Genomic DNA, 14,433 nt, shown 5'->3' on the forward strand with positions numbered 1-14,433 from the left:
AGTACGTTTATTTATTTATTTATTATTGAGGCTGGGTCTCACTGTGTAGCCATGGCTGGCCCGGCACTGGCTACGTAGACCAGGCTGTCCTCGAACTCAGTGACTGTTCCTCAGCACTCTGCTGCCCTGCAGAAACCACTGCACTTTCTCCTCCTCTTTGCACACTGGAACGTTGTGTCTCTCAGATCTGCAAGGCCGCACTGTAAACAGAGCAACGCATCCTAGGAAAGACGACTCCGCGTAAAGGAAGTGGATTCAGTTGTGCCGAATAGCATATTTTGGAGTAGAATGCAAACTTGGCTTAGATTTTTTTAAAAAATAAGATGGTAACTTGAAAAAAAAAAGCCTTCAGTGACTGTTTCGTTCTGTGACCCTCTAGATGACTGTTTTAGTGGGGTTTCTATTGCTGTGATAAAACACCGTGGCGGCGCACGCCTTTAATCCCAGTACTCGGGAGGAAGAGCCAGGCCTTTGTGAGTTCGAGGCCAGCCTGTCTACAGAGCAAGTTCCAGGACAGGCACCAAAACTACACAGAGAAACCCTGTCTCAAAACAGACAAACAAAAACACCATGACCAAAAGTAATTGGGGGAGGAATTGGTTCATTTCAGTTTGTAGTTTGTAGTCCCTCATCCAGAGAAGTCGGGAGGAACCCATGTAGAAGCCATGGAGGAGTGCTGTGTACTGGCTTGTTCCTCATGGCTTGCTCAGCCTGCTTTCTTATATTATCCAGGACCACCTACCTAGGGTGGCACCGCCCCCAGTGAGCTGGCCCCACCCACTTCATTAATCCAGAAAATGCCCTATGGGCTTGCCCACACGCCAGTCTGATGTCAAGGTTTGATGTACCATGATGGATGGCCCTGGTATTGACCAGATGTTCCCTTGTGGTTCTAGGGGATTCAGACGGATGAAAAAGGTCATATCATCGTAGACGAATTCCAGAATACCAGTGTCAAAGGCATCTATGCTGTGGGAGATGTCTGTGGGAGAGCGCTTCTCACCCCAGGTAATGCTTCTTCCTTTCTTGGGAAGAGAGGGGCCTGTGTGTTATTAAAGCTGCCCAGCTTGTCACAGTCAAAATCTTCAGCAAAATTAAGACCAGTTGTGTCTTTGTCACAAAATGGCGTGAAGTAGATGTAGGCATGGTACCTCACATTTTCTGAATAAGATTCTTGATTCCTTAGAAGACTCTGTCTGTTGCTCTTCTTGTTGCTGACAAGAGCCACTGAAGGAAGGAAGGAAGGGCTTCTCTTGGCTCCGAGTGTGAGGGATTCCCAGTCCATCATAGTGGGCGGGCACAGCGGCGGGAACAGGAGGCTGCTGGTCACATGGTGTCTGTGTCCAGGAAACAGAGAAGCAGGTGTTAGTGCTCAGCTCACTTTGCCCTTTTTGTCTGGTCCAGGATGCCAGCCCAGGGAATGGTGCTCCCCATATTCAGGGCAGGTCCTCTCTCCTCAGTTAAACCACTCTGGAAAAGTCCTCATAGATACACCCAGGGCTGTGTCTCTTAGCTGATTCTAAATCCAGTCAAGTTGACGGTAAGGATTAACCATCACAAACACATTAGCAAGTCCTGAATTCATCATCCAGAAGACCGTTCCTATAGGTTCCCTTCTGAAGATGTGTTTAGATGGTTGGCATTGTTGGATGAGGAAGTGGTCTTGGTGCCACCAGCTCTGAGGTCCTTGTCCTCATTGCTGTACCTCGACCCACTCTTACTTCAGGAACTCGCTCTGTAGACCAGGCTGGCCTCCAACTCAGAGATCTGTCTGCCTCTGCCTCCCAAGTGAAGGGATTAAAGTGTGTGCCACCACTGCCCACCTACTCTCAACAATTTTTAAGTAAACAATCCGTTGTGTACTTAATTATATGCTTATATTAACAGTGGTTACCATGCTGTGCAATAGATCTCTTAAACGTAGTCATTTTAACTGAAATTTTATGTCCTTTGACAGGACTTTGAAAACAACCTTGCGTCATATGACATAGGTCTACTTAACCTGTCTTATGGAATAAACTGCTAATTTTGTATCAGTAAATTAATAACCGATGCTTTTTCTGGACTCAGGCCATTTGAGGGGAAGACATGGGAATAAAAACAGGCTGATGAAAACAAGCTTTTTAATTTAAAAGAATCTTACTGAAGTAGAAATAAAAACGTGCCAAACTATGGCTTGTTCTCTAAATACCCTACCAGGAAGCTCATGTCCTCATTCAGCAGATTAAGTTCCCAGGTGACTGGGAACTTGGGCGCAGGTCACTTTTCTTCCTAACAGAATGTACAGTTTCTAAGTCAGTCGTTTTGGATTGTTCACAATGGCAGTGCTAGGTTCTCCTGATGTTGAAGTAGAGATGATGATGAACATTGGCATAAAGCCCTGTCAGAGCTCTGGCAGATCAGTAAACGGCTGTTAGCACAGTGCTGCCGTGTTAAAATCAACAAAACAAACACTGATTTTTGTATCATTGTAGTTGCCATAGCTGCGGGCCGGAAACTGGCCCACAGGCTTTTTGAATGCAAAGAAGACTCCAAGTTAGACTATGACAACATCCCTACCGTGGTCTTCAGCCACCCCCCCATTGGGACAGTGGGGCTCACTGAAGGTAGGTGTTTTAAAAGGAAGGTCATTTGTGGTTCCTTCTCTAAACTTTGATCAGCCAAAATCACTGTGTCCCAAGTTACACTAACCCTTTTGTTTAGTCTGGAGTCAAGTTCTCAGGCAGTGAGTACTTGAGAGTGTGGCTCCTGCTGCCCATGTGTCTCTGTTTCTGTTCTCTCTCTCCCCTCTCTCCCTCTCTCCCTCTCTTGATTTTTTTATTTCTATAAGTTAAAAGTAGCCACAAAGAATACGAAGGACTCCTCTGTGTCTCTACTATTTCTGCCTTACCATTTTTGCTCCCTATATACCAGTGGTGCTTAGCCTGTGGGTCTCGATTCCTTTGAGGGCTGAATGACCCTTTCACAGGAAGACGACCAGAAATACTAGACATTTACATTCTGATTCATAACAATAGCAAAATTACAGTTATGAAGTAGCAATGAAATAATTTTATGGTTGGGGGTCACCACAACAGGAGGAACTGTATTTAGGGGTCACAGCATTAGGAGGGCTGAGGACCACTGTTGCATACACACCTTGCATCTTATGTTTTAAGAACAGAGCTTCACTTACATAAATAGTAGTTTAAGAGGGGAAAACTTCAATTAATAAATATTATGTAAAGTTTAGATTTTATGCAAATTTAGCTATCTATCTCAAATATCATTTGGAACACAGTCCCCACCCACCCACAGTCCAAAACTCAGTTCAGTACAATTCATTGCAAGCAGTTGGGTCCCATTCAGTCAGACACACATTCCTCAGCCATTCTGTGTGTGATGGGATGTGGACATTGATTTTGTAGACTGCCCCTTCCTTTGGTACAGTTGGCTGCTTCTTTCTTGTTTGATTCAGGTGTATTCCTGTTTCTGGACAGTTTCATTCAGGTGTATTTCTGGACCATACCCTCTCATAGCTCTGTGGGATAGTTTAGCTTTTGATTGATGCTGTTTGTTTGTTTGTTTGTTTGTTTGTTTCTCAAGACAGGGTTTCTCTGTGCAGTTTTGGTGCCTGTCCTGGATCTTGCTTTATAGACCAGGCTGGCCTTGAACTCACAGAGATCTACTTGGCTCTGCCTCCTGAGTGCTGGGATTAAAGGTGTGCATCACCACCTCCCAGCTTTGATTGATGCTTTTTTAAATGTGTGTTATAGATGAAGCCATTCATAAATACGGAAAAGATAATGTGAAAATCTACTCAACTGCCTTTACCCCGATGTATCATGCTGTGACTACAAGGAAGACAAAATGCGTGATGAAAATGGTCTGTGCCAACCAAGAGGAAAAGGTACCAGGGAAAACGTTCTCTCTTAGATGTATACCGGGGCTCTTTTGTTAGAAACAAGACTCTGCTCCTTTTTCAAAACGAGGTATGAGTCTCGGCACTGCATAAAAGAATGGCCATCTTAAAGATGAAAAGAAAAATTGGGAGGGAAAATAGAAGCTTTTTGTTGACCACTAACCCAGACAAGACAGGAAGCTCAGAAATCCTGGAACGATGACCCCGTGGTCCAGAGCACTGGCTGCTCTTACAGAGAACTGGGTCTGGGTCCTAGCACCCGCTTCAGTCAGGTGGCCCTCAACCACCTGTAACTTAGCTCTAAGGGGATCCAGAACCTGTGTCTGGCCTCTGAGGGCACCCCCACACGTGTGTACAGAATTACAGAGGCATACACGTAAACATGAATGAAAATGAAATAAGTCCTTAAAAAATACAGTGGCAAATGTGTTTTAAGACACGATGATTTAAAACTTAGCATAATAAAACAATAACGCAGAAGTTAGTCAGCTGTGGTTTTGAAAGTTACCGTCTCTTGGCTTAGCTTTCTGAAGATCTTCCAAACGGAGTTTGGTGTTTTGCAAGATTTTCTGCCTCCCCCACCCCAAATGTTCCCATTTCTCCCACACCCTCACCACTGCCTTTTTCGAGGTAGCCACTTCAGTGAGTGTTGGGTGGTTTCCTGGTATGGTTTTGATCTGCATTTGAATGGGTTTTATTTTAAAATTTAGGAAATAGGTTTAGTTTTGGGTCCTCAACTTCTTAAGCTGTTTCTTCTCATTGAATTAAATCGTAAGGAGGAACTTGGTCATGTGTAAAGGCTGTGCTTTACGGGAAGTGTTTGTTTTGCTTGGTTTTTTTGAGACTGGCTCTTACCACATAGCCTGGTTCGTATTTCCTGACCTTTGCGCCTCAGCCTTCCAAGTTGTAAAATCCAAAGCACGTGCCGCCATTACCAGTGCGATGGGATGTTATGAGATATACGTTAGGTTAGGAGCTGGCCCGGCAGGTAGAGGTGCTTTGAGGCCGGATGACCTCAGGTTGACCCGCTGATCCCACAGGATAGCAGAAGAGAACTGACTCATGGGGAGTTTTTCCTCCGACCTGCACTGACATTCAGTCGCACACGTGTGACCCGATCACTCTCTCTCTCACCTGTGCATGCTCATGCTCTCTATCTCTGCCCCTCCCCCACACACAGTGAGATAAACGTAAATAAAAATTTATTTCAAAAATTTAGCCGTAGTCCTAGTTTTCAGCTTCTGTTCTTAATAATTACAATCTGTGTATGTGATTTTTTTTTCTTTTTTTTAAACTTTATTTTATATGCATTGGTGTGAAGGTGTCAAATCCCCTGGAACTAGAATTACAGACGGTTGTGAGCTGCCATGTGGGTGCTGGGAATTGAACCCGGGTCTTCTGGAAGAACAGCCAGTGCTCTTAACCGCTGGGCCATCTCTCCAGCTCCCGTGTATGTGATTTGATGGCCTTCAACCCCAAAGGCCACAAGACATAGTCTCTGCGACACCTCAGACCAGCAGAGGAGGAGAGGGGTTTGTGGCAACAAGACACAGCTCACAGCCTGGAACGGTCCTCAGTGGCCCAGGATCGCCACGTCCGTTGGGTCAGCCCCTGCTCATCTCTTCCTGTTTTCCCAGGGTCTCACTCTGGCCTCTGGGCTCCCAGGTTCCTTCATGACTGAAGTTGAGGAGTTCCTGCTGCTCTTGCAACAGAAACAGGGATTGAACTGTACTTGTATAGGCCCTCCCAAAGTACATAATCTTGTGACTGGCGTAGACCCTTGACAGAACTACTCGTGCTTAGAAAGCAAGGGACAGAATGAACTGCGTCAGGAAGACACGGGTCTGTAGCTGTCTGGTTAATGAATGGGAAGGCACAGGTCTGTAGCTGTCTGGTTAATGAATGGGAAGGCACAGGTATGTAACTATCTGATTAATGGCCTTAGCTCTTAGAAGCAGAGAAGAAAGCCAGGCGTAGTGGTGTAGACCATGATCTCAGTGCTCAGGAAGCCAGCCTAGGCTGTACAACAAGACCCTAAGTTCATCATCCAGAGAGACGTCACGTTCAAAGAGAAGTGCACGGGACAGGAGTGTGCTCTGGAGGGGGCACTGTAGCAGAGCCGTGCACAGGGCCTCATGGGATCACTTACACTGACTTTGGATTAGAGGTAGGATTAGAATCTTAGAGTGGTTTTATTGCTGCTGCTGCTGCTGCTGCTGGAGGCAGAACGCATTTCCAGCCAACTGTTCTACCACTGCGCTGTCATATTTCTCCCATGGTATGTAACTAATAAAAAGCTGACATCCCTGATTTCTGTGTTCTCACAGGTGGTTGGGATCCACATGCAGGGAATTGGGTGTGATGAAATGCTCCAGGGCTTCGCTGTGGCGGTGAAAATGGGGGCCACCAAGGCCGACTTTGACAACACGGTTGCCATTCACCCTACCTCTTCAGAAGAGCTGGTCACACTCCGCTGAGAGCCCAGGGACTTGTCTGGGTGGCAGATGGACCAGTAGACCTCTGAGATGAACCGATGTATCAAGTTTACTTCCTGCTCCAGCTTTATATATTTTCTTTATTTTAATCAGGATCTTCTGATAGTGAAAAAAAAAAAAAAAGAACTTATTTATCTAATCAGAAATTGGTTAATCTGGGGTTGGTTTTCATGTGATAATATTTCACGGTAATTAATATTTTTAATTCCTTATTAACAGCCCTGTGGTAGTTCTGTTTTTCCGGCTTCAACCTCATTCCAAGTATAAACGTATATGAAGTACAGTGAAGTTAATGCACCTGAATATAGCTGGCTTTTTTTTTTTTTTTTTTTTTTTTTTTTTTTTTTGACAGTGTCTCTCTATACAGCCCAGGGTGGCCTCACACTTAAGATCCTCCAGCCATAGCCTCATGAGCATTGGAATTATAGGAACGCATGGCCGTTCCTGGCCTAGCTCGTTAGTTTTAGATGATGGTAAGTCTCCATCTATCCATATGCAGCAGGTGTACAGAATGTGTGTGTCGCTGAACCTGCTGTTTTTGTTCTGTGTATTGCAAAGCTGCTCTGAGGATGTGACCTAATTTCCTTTTATTTGCTCTGTTTTAAACGATTTAAAATGGTTTGTGTTTTTTTTTTTTTTTTTTTTTTTTTTTTTTTTTTTTTTTATGAAATGAAGTGCATTGAAGTTAGGAGAGCTGAGGCTGTTAAATCTGTGAGCAGATTCTGGAGATGATTGTGCCTTCAGGAGGGGTAGGCTGAGCCACCCCAGGAGGCCTGCCTTCTGAGCATTCATGGTTCAGTCAATCATTTCAATAGTTCTGTGTTTTTGTCATTTTACTTTTTTTTAAATGAGAACTGTTCCAAGAATTTGAAAACCGCTGCGTTGTCTTATAAAATTTATTATGAACTTAATTGCTATCGGTTTATTTTCTGAGAACTTTCAAATTGGGAGAAGAGACACCAACACCTGTTGGGGAAGAAGGCTCTCTAAAGTGTCGGGGGGGGGGGGGGGGACAGGACAGCTCAGCACTTGTCGCTCTTGTGGAGGACTCGGTTTGATTCCCAGCACCTACACGGTGGCTCACAGCCATCCACATCTCCAGTTCCAGGGGATTTGATCCCCTCTTCCGCCCTTTGCAGACACTACACACGTGGTGTGCAGACATACACACAGGCCAAACCCTTCCACACATAAAATAAATCAATCTTTTCAAAAATTAACAAAACTTTGTAAAGTGCCAGGGAGGGTATAAAAGACAGCCTCAGCAGGTAGATGTCATTGGAAGAGCAACCTGAAAAAAATCACTTAGACCAGGTATGGTGGTGCACCCTGGAGAGGTAAAGGCCAGCCTGGGCTACATGAGAAGTTTTCATAACCCTATTGATGTCGTCTTTAGCAGCTGGGTGAACAAATTTCTCCTTGTCCGTAGTTTCCACAAGCAATACAGTGCTGCTGAATTCTTTCATTAAGCTTCCTGGATGACTTTCTGAGTGGCCGTAGCCAGTTGTGGCACTGACTTCTGGGTAGACCCAATGCCAACCAAGTAAAATAACTGCGTTAGTAACAAGGTTATATATTTGTGGTGGGAATGAAGGAAAGCCAGGGTATTCACTTCTGAGCAACCTTCTAGTCTGGAAAAAAGAAAACTTTGCTGTTTTTCTCCTACGTAGTCGTGCCTTGTTGCCCAAGGTGACCCCACAGTTGCGATCCTCCTGTCTCAGCCCCCCAAATGTTGTGACTATAGGCATATATCACTATACTCTGCATGTGAGAAACCATTGCTAGACCAATAACAGGGCTATGAAGCTCACAGCAGCTATGTGGCTTGTTGACCAACAGGAACACCTTGATGAGTAAAGGGGGTGCTGTTAATAATTGGGACATCAGGGGCTGGAGAGATGGCTCAGCGGTTAAGAGCACTGACTGCTCTTCCAGAGGAGCTGAGTTCAATTCCCAGCAACCACATGGTGGCTCACAACCATCTGTAATGAGATCTGTTACCCTCTTCTGGTGTGCAGATAGAGAATACTGTATACATAATAAATAAATCTCAAAAAAAAATAATTGGGACATCAGGCACAGATTGGAACTATCACCCAAATGGGACATTGCCTTTCGGATTACACAGTGTTAGGTAGATGTTCCTATGACTTAGGAACAGAAGGTTAGAGCTGGAGCAAGGGCCGGAGTGCTGCATTGCTGTGTAACAAAGGACCTCAAAACTTAGCCTGGCCGGGCGGTGGTGGCTCACACCTTTAATCCCAGCACTCGGGAGGCAGAGGCAGGCGGATCTCTGAGTTTGAGGCCAACCTGGGCTACCAAGTGAGTCCCAGGAAAGGCGCAAAGCTACACAGAGAAACCCTGTCTCGAAAAACCAAAAAAAAAAAAAAAAAAAAAAAACTTAGCCTGAAACAGAAGCTTGCAATGTGGTTCAGCTAGACAGGGCTCCAAACAGCTTTTGTCCCTGCCCCTTTACGATCTTTTGGCCCCATGTGACCAAGGCACAAAGCATCTTGCATGGCAGCCTGTGCCTGCATAAAACCCTCTTGTTCTTCGTGCCTCTCAAAACTAGCAGGTTTTCAGGGCACCTGGACAGTGGGCCGGAGTCACCTGTCCAAGCGAACATGTTAGCTCCAAAGCCTGCTGGATGCTGTGCCTCTTTCTTGGTTGCAGAAGGACCAAATTCGACAGTTTAATTGCTCACCTAAAAAGGTGTTCGCCACGTAACCTACACTAGTAGGCCCCTAACACTTTGCTGAGGTTAGTAGGCTACTGGATTTTGTTGGATTGATTTTTCTGCTCCCTGGCTGGTAAATATCTTAGCAGTACCATTGTTGATACTTGAAGAATGATGTCCTTTGAGCATAACAACTATGACCATTTTCATCAGAGTAGACGGGACTCATTGCAAGAGACACTCAGGATGGGAGGCCTGTGTGCATCTCCTTGTAGAAAGTAGGAGTGGAGAGTCTCATCCCTCATCAGAGACCTCAGCCCCTCTAACCTACATTTACCTGACAGCTGAATGTAGTTCTGACCCAGCTGAAGATAATCTTGTCTCAGAAGGAGCTAGACCAATAGAGTATATAGAGTGCAGAAGGTTAAGTGAAGAGAGGGACTCCATCTGTACAGCTATGGGAAGTCTTCATCTGTGATAATGTGAGCCTTCTCAGTGGGGCGGCTCTTTGGGGCTTACCCGTGAACCCTTAAGGATCTCCAGCTCATCGTTTGGCTATTGGCCTTGGTTAGAGGACTGTAGCTTTGATCTGCTATGACACCCTGTCTGGGTAGGTAAACATTTGTTTACCTCTTCCCAGGGAAAGTTCACACAACAGAACTCATGTTTACTTGGTCCAGTCAGTGTATTGTCAAATGACTGGACCAGTGTGGTCTCTTGAGGAAGGGAAAACCAGTCCAGTTTGCTGTGAATCAAATTTTAACAGGCTGGGGAGTACATCTCTGAGACGAGTCAGCAAAGGGGTATTGCTGGCCTGGCCAGCTGAAAGCAAACTGCTTTTAGTGGCCCTTATTGGTAACATGGACAAAAAACCTTTGCCAGGCCGTCAGGTGCATCCCAGGTCTCAGTATTCTGCCGCTGTGAAGAGACAACATGAACATGCAGCTCTTAGAAGGGAAAGCATTTAATTGGGTCTTGCTTACAGTTTCAGAGGGTTAGTCCATTTTCATCATGGCGGGAAGCATGGCAGTGTGCAGGCAGACATGGTGCAGGGGAAGGAGCTGAGAGATCTACATCTAGATCCACGGGCAGTAGGAAGAAGAGAGAGACACTGGGCCTGGCTTGAGCATTTGAAACCCCAAAGCCCACCCCCTGTGACACATTTCCTCCAACAAGGCCACACCTCCTAATCTCAAGTAGCACCACTCCCTAATGACTAAGCATTTGAACATAGGAGCCTATGGGGGGGGGGGGTCATTCCTATTCAAAACCACCACAGAAACCAAAGGTGTTGGACTCCCTGGAGCCAGAGTTGCAGACAGTTGTGAGCTGCCTGATATGGGTGTTAGGACAGAAACTTGGGTCCTCTGGAGAAGCAGCAAATGCTATTAACTCCTGAGCCATATCTCTAGCCTCCTTTAAAAAAAAATTAAAGTGGGCTGGGTGGTGGTGGCGCACACCTTTAATCCCAGCACTTGGGAGGCAGAGCCATGTGGATCTCTTGAGTTCAAGGCCAGCCTGGTCTACAAAGTGAGTTCCAGGACAGCAAGGACTGAACAGAGAAACCCTGATTTGAAAAACAAACAAAAAAAATAAAGTGAAATGTTCAAATCTTATATGGTCTTATAAAAAACACCAGAGCCAGATATTGGGGTGAAAGCCAAAAGATAAGAGAAGCAGAACAAGCCACAGCCAACCTCTCCTTGCCAACTCCTCAGCCAATCCTGTTTCCTCGGACTGAAAGCCTCTGAGTCCTCACCCAAAAGGATCTCAGCTGAACTGCTTTAGTTCCTGTTTTCCAGCTGAACTGCTTTAGTTCCTGTTTTCTCACACCTTATATACCTTCTCCACCCAGCCATGTCACTTCCTGGGATTAAAGGTGTGTGCCACCACTGCCTGGCACTGTTTCCAGTGTGGAGTTGAACTCAGAGACCCAGACGGAATAATAGGATTAAGAGACAGTCGAGCCTCTGTGTATAATCTAGTGGCTGGCTCTGTCCTCCAATCCCCAGGCAAGTTTATTAGAGTATACAATGTATCACTACAGTGAAATGATAGTACAAGTTAGAAAGTAATATAGTCAAGATTGACAGCAGGCCACATGAATAAAGGTATTTAAATGACCCCATTATTGTTTGGAGCTTGCTTTTATGGGATTCAAGAGGAGTCTGGTTACTAGGGGCATAGACTGAGTAGTTCTCTATTTTGCTTGACATTACATTACATAACCATTTCTCTACTGTACATGTCCCCTCCCATATTGCATCTGATATGATCGTGTACACACTCATCTATGCACAGGCATATTTGGCAAATGGGATTTTCCCTGAAGGTTCACTTTGAGGACACAGTTTGCCTTATTATACATGCATCTAAAACCAGTTCAGCAGGTTAGCCTTCCTACTTTCTTTAAGTGGTAGAGTATGATCTAGTAGAATCTGTTCAAGTTTAATGGTTATTAAGGGGAGGAGATACTTATTCCTCTCACTGTTAGGGACTTCATACACATGGGGCCCTAGCTTGCTAACAGGTGGCTGGGTGCATTGTTCAGAGAAAAATGCATGTATAGTACATGCAGGTAAGGGACTCAGGTTTCCAAGTGCATTATTAAAAGAGGAGTGTGTGTATAGCCCAAACCAACAGGAGTCCCAGATTGCTAAACTATTCCCAATGCTAGCCTCCCTCATATCTGGTAAAAAGAGTTGCAACTGGAGTTACCACATGGTTAGGACTATGACAACCACTATCATTCTCCCAGGATCAATCTGTCTTCGGCATGGGGGCATGGTGGGGTTTACCTATGCAGTATTGCTTTGGGTTTACATTTGACAAGATAGAGACAGATGGGTTTTCCCACCATCACCAGTTTGGAAAGTCTGCCTGCTGCTAAATGTGTCTATTCTCTGATCTGTGGGATGGGTTCAGAGACCCATGAGGACCAGGTGTGAGATGACCCTGAGCTAAAGTTGTATCAGTCACCTGACCTCCAGAAGTCCCTGATTTTGGTGCTCCACAGTGAGATTTTGTGTTCCTTGACATTAGTGTCTGTTTAGAACTCGTGTTTCTGGGATCTTTCTCCTTTTCCCAGCAAGTAAATGAGAATTCTCTTTAAGGAAAAATGGGGGCAGGGAGTAACAATGTGAGGAAGTTGAAAGTGGCCTGTCTGTTATTCAGGGGTTTCTGGGTTTGTAAAGTGGGTCAACCCCAGAGCTGAGGCCCTACATCTCTGTTTTGTGATTCAAGCTAGGCTTTCTTCCCTCAGTCTAGAATTTTCCACTTACACAGAGAATGTGAGATTTATAGACTGGGCTGTCTATTCTACCCATTGAACACCTTGATTTGGCTACCCTCATTAATTGCTGACTACAGAATCCCATTACAGAAGCCACAGCCACTTGCCTTTGGCAAGTAATTGCTGCTAATTGGCCTGTCATCCTGAGATCCTGAGTGTTTTATGAGATGTTTATGTACAGTAGGAAAACAATAGGATTTATATATGTCAGGTCATTTTCAGATTTCCTTGTTTATTGGTGACTTGAGATGCCAATATTAGATTGGTAGGGAGAAAAGGCAAGATGAGGATGATTGGGAAGACATTCTGTGATGAGCAAGAAATGACAACTTAAAATCATTCATCTGTTCAGAAGTATGTTTGGGGGAGGTTGGAGAGCTGGCTCAGGGGTTAAGAGCACTGGCTGTTCCTCCAGAGGACCCAGTTTAAATTCCCCAGCCCCCATAAGGTAGCTCACAACCTTCTCTAACACTAGTACCAGGGGATCCAATAACCTCATCTTACCTCCAAAGGCACTGGGCACACATACATTCAGGTAAAACACACATAAAAAAAATAAAACCTTTTCGCGGGGTGGGGGGGAGTTGGGGAGGGGGTGGCAGCGGCGGCGGCAGCGGTGGTGGTGCACGCCTTTAATCCCAGCACTTGGGAGGCAGAGTCAGGTGGATCTCTGTGAGTTCGAGGCCAGCCTGGGCTACAGAGTGAGTTCCAGGAAAGGCACATAGCTACACGGAGAAACACTGTCTCGAAAAAAACAGAAAAAAAAAAAAACTTTTCAAACTTTAATATGTATTGGACTGAGGAGACAGCTAAGTTGATAAAACATTTGTCATGCAGGATGAAGACCAGAGTTCAGATCCTTGGGTCCCATGTGAAAGTGGAGCAGGGGTTGGGATATAATAGTTAAGAGGTAGAGCACATGTCTGGTATGCATAAAGTCATGGACTGGAGTCCTGGTACCATAAAAATAAAAATAGGGTAGGCATGATACATGACTGTGATCCTGGCACTCTGGTAGCAGAGACAGACTCTCTGGGGCAAACTTGGCTAGCTAGACTAGCCAGAATTGGCAAGGTCCAGGTTCAGTGAGAGACCGTGCCTCAGTAAATATAAGGTGGAGGAAGACACGTGATGCCAACTTCAAGCCTCTACATGTTGCTGTTTGTTTTTACTCTTTTGGGAGGGCCCACCACCCAGCTCCCAAATAGAGCCACCCAGCTCCCAAATAGATTGCACATACAGGTTTATTCTTAATTATAAATGCCCGGCGTTAGCTTGGCTTGTTTCTTGACAGCTTTTCTTAACTTAAATTATTCCATCTACCTTTTGCCTCTGGGCTTTTCCTGTTCTCTTACTTCTGTATATCTTACTTTCACTCTTACTCTGTGGCTAGCTAGGTAGCTGGCCCCAGATGTCCTCTTCTTTCTTTTCTCTTGCTCTTTCTCTTTCCTCCCAGATTTCTCCTTTCTACCACTACTTATTTTTGGTTTTCCCTTGGACACACATATACATACACATAAACTCATATACATACTACACACAACAACAACAAAACATTGTGTACCTATGACATCTTAGCTCTAATAGTAACAATGGAACTGCCAGGAAGTGTATAAGGAAGTATTAAAGATGAAAAGAAAAAAAAAACAAGCATGTTTTTACTGAGGGGATAGCTCCAGTAGCAAAGGAGTAGGGTGGGAATAAGTGTTCTGGGCACAAAGATGGTAACTGAAGGAATAGTTTTATTTATTTATAGATTTAGGAGATGAAAAAACAAAAAAGATTTGAGTATATCAAACACATACTACCAGTGAGCTACACTCTCAGCCCTAATGCTGAATATTTTAAAATCTGTTTTTCATTTGGATGGGGGTGATCTGTTTAATTCAAAATTAGGGGGTAAGGATGTATTTGTCCCTTTTAACATCATATGAATCTTAAGGTAGATGCCTGGTTCCTCTGATGTATAACCCCAAACGTGAGGACTAGCTACAACCTACCCTCCCAGCCTTCCCTTCCTTTTCACACACTCCACTTTCCAGTCAAACTGGAAGAGCAGCTCCTGGAG

The 14,433-nt window shown here is 44.8% G+C and overlaps 1 protein-coding gene across 1 annotated transcript in view; it reads left to right on the forward strand.

The window, feature by feature from the left end:
- The window catches only part of Gsr (glutathione-disulfide reductase), a 42,008-nt gene extending 35,471 nt beyond the window's left edge, over window positions 1-6,537 (forward strand). Inside the window, exons 10-13 of the mRNA XM_059244650.1 lie at window positions 897-1,008; window positions 2,475-2,606; window positions 3,756-3,889; window positions 6,229-6,537. Of these exons, the coding sequence (XP_059100633.1) occupies window positions 897-1,008; window positions 2,475-2,606; window positions 3,756-3,889; window positions 6,229-6,378 (528 nt within the window). The 3' untranslated portion in view covers window positions 6,379-6,537. The remainder of the gene's footprint in view (window positions 1-896; window positions 1,009-2,474; window positions 2,607-3,755; window positions 3,890-6,228) is intronic.
- The last annotated feature ends 7,896 nt before the right edge of the window (window positions 6,538-14,433 follow it).

The sequence above is a fragment of the Peromyscus eremicus genome, chromosome 17, assembly GCF_949786415.1.
Source record: "Peromyscus eremicus chromosome 17, PerEre_H2_v1, whole genome shotgun sequence".
Lineage (NCBI taxonomy): Eukaryota > Metazoa > Chordata > Mammalia > Rodentia > Cricetidae > Peromyscus > Peromyscus eremicus.